This window comes from Neomonachus schauinslandi, chromosome 14 (genome assembly GCF_002201575.2).
Source record: "Neomonachus schauinslandi chromosome 14, ASM220157v2, whole genome shotgun sequence".
Taxonomy (NCBI): domain Eukaryota; kingdom Metazoa; phylum Chordata; class Mammalia; order Carnivora; family Phocidae; genus Neomonachus; species Neomonachus schauinslandi.
Genome location: NC_058416.1, coordinates 66,036,411 through 66,041,915, shown reverse-complemented (window position 1 = coordinate 66,041,915; position 5,505 = coordinate 66,036,411). Strand labels below are relative to the sequence as shown.

The 5,505-nt window shown below is 48.8% G+C and overlaps 1 protein-coding gene across 1 annotated transcript in view; it reads right to left on the bottom strand.

The window, feature by feature from the left end:
• Positions 1 to 2,219: 2,219 nt before the first annotated feature.
• LOC110578403 (proline-rich receptor-like protein kinase PERK2) overlaps positions 2,220 to 5,505 on the bottom strand; it is a 10,726-nt gene continuing 7,440 nt past the window's right edge. The window contains exon 5 of the mRNA XM_021687927.1: positions 2,220 to 2,406. Coding sequence (XP_021543602.1) covers positions 2,232 to 2,406 — 175 coding nt within the window. The 3' untranslated portion in view covers positions 2,220 to 2,231. The remainder of the gene's footprint in view (positions 2,407 to 5,505) is intronic.

Sequence of the window (5,505 nt, the reverse complement as noted above, 5' to 3'; positions counted from 1 at the left end):
CTTCCGGGTCCCGCGGACCCGCCCCGGAAGTGGGCGAGGGGCGTGCGGGAACTGTGGCGCCTGGTGCCAAGTGCGCATGCCCAGCAGGTACAGCCTGGTCCTAGGGTGCCTGGGCGGAGCTCGCGGTAGGGCTTAGGTGCTGGTGGGCCGAGAGGCCTCTGCCTCGAAGCCCCACTTTCCCCGGGCGGGTGGGGGATGCTCTCTCTGGACCTTTCGCATACCAATCCAGCCCTGGCTATGTGCCGTCCCTGCTCAAGCCCGCCCTGGTTTCACCTGGATCTTTAAAAAAAGTCTGCGGGGCAGGGCGCCTGGGTGGCTCAGTTGGTTAAGCGACTGCCTTCGGCTCAGGTCATGATCCTGGAGTCCCGGGATCGAGTCCTGCATCGGGCTCCCTGCTCGGCAGGGAGTCTGCTTCTCCCTCTGACTCTCCCCCCGCTCATGTGCTCTCTTTCATTCTCTCGCTCTCAAATAAATAAATAAAATCTTAAAAAAAAAAAAAAGAGTCTGCGGGGCACCGCAAGTCCCACCAGCGTCTATTTCCTTCCGCGGCAGACGCGTCCAAAGTCACGTCCACATTCGCTGTATGCCCGTTCTCCTCCCATTCAGTCCTCACCGTCTCCAGGCCCCTCTCCTGGGCGAATTAGGGGCAAGTGGCCATTAAGCCCGAAAGTCCAAAGCCCTCACTCATCTGTTCCCCTTTCTTAAGGACCCTTCCCTCGACCAGATCACTATCTTCCTGTGCCCCAGCCTAAGCCCTGGGCCTCCGTCTACACCCAGGCTCGTGGCTTTAAATACCACTTGTATCGGGCGCCTGGGTGGCTCAGTTGGTTAAGCGACTGCCTTCGGCTCAGGTCATGATCCTGGAGTCCCGGGATCGAGTCCCGCATCGGGCTCCCTGCTCCGCAGGGAGTCTGCTTCTCCCTCTGACCCTCCTCCCTCTCATGCTCTCATTCTGTCTCAAATAAATAAATAAAATCTTTAAAATATATATATATATATACCACCTGTATCCCTTGATTCTCATCATTAAACGGCCAACACTCCAGATTCATGACCTCTACTTAGGTACCACTGTTCTCAAATTTAACGTCTGGTCAAAACAGAATTCTCCATCCCCCCTGTACCCCCTACTAGTCAACTGTACCACTAGCCAATCACCCAAAGCCAGTTGTCCTTGTCCTTTCTCATTTCGTGGCTGCCTCCTTCTAATTTTCTAGGTTTCAATATAAAGGTCATCTCCTCAGAGACGCCTTCCCTGACAGCCCACCACATACATGCCCAACTCAGCTCCCACAGGACTTACCACAACTTATAACCCTGTTAATTAGATCTATGCACTGGTTACACACACACACATGAGGATAGGATGTGAGCTCCTTAAGAGCAGGGACCCCAACCACTTGGTTTATTATCTCCAGTCCCAAGCAAGGTGTGAGGCATACACAAGGGTTCAATGAATATCTGCTAATGTCCAGCAGTCCCCAAGTATTTTGTGAGGACTCACATCTCACATGCAGGTTTGATTCTCAGGTTGGTGTGTGAGAGGAGTCACTGTCTCTGAAACTCCTTAGGGAGGTGCCAAGTTGGAAACTAATACACCAGCTTATTTTCCTTCAGGGTGGGAACAGATCACTGTTTCTAAACCCACACCAGGATAAGGCTTGAGTTTAGGGGCCAAGTGCAGGAAAAAATGGTAGACTTGCAACTCAGTGGGGTCAAGTGAGGCCTAAAGGGGCCACAGACACTGTAGGGAAGGGCAGCACTGTCTCATCACTCATTTCTCTTTCACACCGCCGTGGCTGGGGCACCTGGGTGGCTCAGTTGGTTGAGCGGCTGCCTTCGGCTCAGGTCATAATCCCAGGGTCCTGGGATCGAGCCCCGCATAGGGCTCCCTGCTCAGCGGGGAGCCTGCTTCTCCCTCTCCTCCCTACTCATGCTCTCTCTCGCTCTCTGTCTCTCTCTCAAATAAATCTTTAAAAAAAAAAAAAAAAGTACCATGGCTGAATTCCCATGTTAGAGTGCAAGCGAGGGGACTTCACAGTAGCACTGACCTGACCAATTACTGTATGCAGGCTCAGGCTGAGGGGGAACTCAGGCTTGCACTAGCCTGAACACCTCTTTCGACTGGAGGAAGCCCATGGGATTGTACAGCCTCTAGGGAGCCCAGCGCAAATAAGGCACCTCCGCGGGAACTTTATTCATTCCTTTAGCCACCTTCTGTAAGGGAGAGGTTATGGGCCCCTCTTGTGGGGCTCAGGCTCTGTGCTGCTAGGGTCGTTCTCAGAGTCATCTTTGGGTCTTGGCACAGGCTGGAACTTGAGCAAGACAGGCGGGTTGAAGATGGAGGCCTTCACAGGAGGGAGTGGTGTCTCCTCAGCATTGGGGGGACCACTACAAGCCGAGGTCCTGTGCAGGAGACAGCCAAGACACGTCCGTGAGGTGGGATACTGGCACAAAGAGCCGCCAGAAGTACACATGACAACGCTTCAGGCTGTGGGATGGCTTGCAATACATTTCTACTTCCAGAACTCTCTTCCATAGATGGTTGTTCCAGGCTGTTCACTGCAGCAATGTTTGTGATTGTGAAGACCTGGAAACAACCTAGACGCTCCTCAGGGAATGGCTAAAGGAACCACAGGCGCCATGTGGCAGGCGGTTCTGCAGCTGTTGAAGGGCTGAGGTAGGTCTGTATATCCCAGCGAATAAAGATGCCCCAATGGCACAGTAGTGGAAAACAGCAAGCTGCTGGGAAGTACATGCAATATATAATCCTGCTTTGGTTACAGAATTAACCAGTGTATTTGTGTGTGTGTTAGAAGGGTACACGTGAAACTCTTAGCAGTGGGACTCCTAGAAGCAGGGGCCTCTTATATTACACGTATTCATTTCTCTATTGTGAACTTTTTCCCATAGAACATGTCCTGCTTTTGTAAACTTTTTAAAGCCAATGAAAAATAACCCACTTTTGATGATAGCATCATGAGAACACAGCTCACTCAGAAAGCAATACGTAACAAGAACCTAAAATTGTCCCCATCAGTGCAATGTTTCAACGAGCAAGAATGGTTGAGGAAATATTCCATCCATACAATGGAGCATTTTGCATCTATTATTATTGGTGAACTTAAGTATATTTCTAAAGACCCGAGGAGAAACGCATTCCAGAGCCGGCTACAAAGCTGCCTAACGGGACACTCCCAGTTAGGTGACAGACTACCATATGTGTATAGACGTGTTTCCACAGGGAAAAGACAAATATATGCTAGTGCTGGTTATTTCTGGCAGTGGGCATAAGAGTGATTTGGTATGGCTTTTCCTCTCCTTTGTGTGCGGTTTTCAAATTATCTACAGTAAATACATATTTTTTAGAATCTGAAAAAAGAGTCGTTTTGAAAACTGTTCAGACCATTTCCCTTATAATTCCGCTTCAGGAAATTCATCTGAAGTTCAGGAACAGCTTCGCACATAAAGACTTTAATCCCAGCACTAACTATACTCGTAGAGAAGACAACTAGAAGCACCTCATGTGTTCGTGGAAACCTGTGGAGTTAAGTGATAGCCCTACATGCACAGGATATTTATTATGCAGCCAACGAAGCTCAGCTTCAAAAGACCATCAAGAAGTGGACCAGTCCAGGGCGCCTGGGTGGCTCAGTTGGTTAAGCGACTGCCTTAGGCCCAGGTCATGATCCTGGAGTCCCAGGATCGAGTCCTGCATCGGGCTCCCTGCTTGGCAGGGAGTCTGCTTCTCCCTCTGACCCTCCTGCCTCTCATGCTCTCTGTCTCTCATTCTCTCTCAAGTGAATAGACAAAATCTTTAAAAAAAATAATAATGAAAAAAATAAAAATTCTAAAAAAAAAAAAAAAAAGAAGTGGACCAGTCCCCATGGCCATCATGGTAAGTGACAAAGGCAAGATAAAAGAAATGACACTGTCTAATTGAATCACACCCTTATAAAACTATGCCTAGGGGCACCTGGGTGGCTCGGTCGTTAAGCGTCTGCCTTAGGCTCAGGGCATGATCCCGGGGTCCTGGGATGGAGTCCCGAATCGGGCTCTCTGCTAGGCGGGGAGCCTGCTTCTCCCTCTCCCTCTGCTGCTCCCCCTGCTTGTGCTCTCTCTCTCTCAAATAAATAAAATCTTTAAAAAAAAAAAACAGAGCAAAGAATTTGAAAACGTCTATGGCTCCTGATGTTCTGATAAACTGCCTTTCAAAAGGACTAACCTTATACTTTTGTGCTTCAAAAGACACCACTGAAAAAGTGAGAAAACCACCCACACAGTGGGGGGAAATGTTTGCAGATCCTATGTCTGATGAGGGACTTGTGTCTTCGGCAGTTCCTCAAGATACAGACTTACCATATGACCCAGCAATTCCACTCTTAAGGGTATACCCAAGAAAACTGAAAACTATGTCCTCACAGATACCTGGCCACAAATGTTCCTAACAGTATTATTCACAAGAGCCAAAAAAATGGAAACAGCCCAAATGTCCATCGACTCATGAATAGAGAAAATGCAATATATCCATACAATGGAATACCGTTCAACCATAAAAAGAAAGTCAACCCATAGAATGTACAGCACCAAAAGGGAACCCTGATGTAAACGATGGACTTTTGGGCGACTAGGATGTATGAGTGCAGGCTCATCAGTTGTGAACACACGTATCACTCTGGAGGGGATGTTGATAATGAGGGAGGCTGTGCACGTGGGGGGGTAGGGGGCGTATGGGAACTCTCTGTACTTTCCTATCACTTTTGCTGTGAACCTAAAACTGCTCTAAAAAATTTTAAGTCTTAAAAAAGAAATTTAAGGGGCGCCTGGGTGGCTCAGTTGGTTAAGCGACTGCCTTCGGCTCAGGTCATGATCCTGGAGTCCCGGGATCGAGTCCCGCATCGGGCTCCCTGCTTGGCAGGGAGTCTGCTTCTCCCTCTGACCCTCCACCCTCTCATGCTCTCTGTCTCTCATTCTCTCTCTCTCAAATAAATAAATAAAATCTTTAAAAAATTAATTAATTAATTTAAAAAAAAAGAAATTTAAGGGCGCCTGGGTGGCTCAGTTGGTTAAGCGACTGCCTTCGGCTCAGGTCATGATCTCAGGGTCCTGGGATCGAGTCCCGCATCGGGCTCCCTGCTCGGCAGGGAGTCTGCTTTTCCCTCAGACCCTCCCCCCTCTCATGTGCTCTCTTTCTCATTCTCTCTCTCAAATAAATAAATAAAATCTTTAAAAAAAAAAAAAAAAAGAAAGAAATTTAAGGGGCGCCTGGGTGGCTCAGTCGTTAAGCTTCTGCCTTCGGGGGCACCTGGGTGGCTCAGTCGTTAAGCGTCTGCCTTCGGCTCAGGTCATGATCCCAGAGTCCTGGGATCGAGCCCCACATCGGGCTCCTTGCTCAGCGGGAAGCCTGCTTCTCCCTCTCCCACTCCCCCTGCTTGTGTTCCCTCTCTCGCTGTCTCTCTCTCTGTCAAAAAATAAATAAAATCTTTAAAAAAAAAAAAAAAAAAA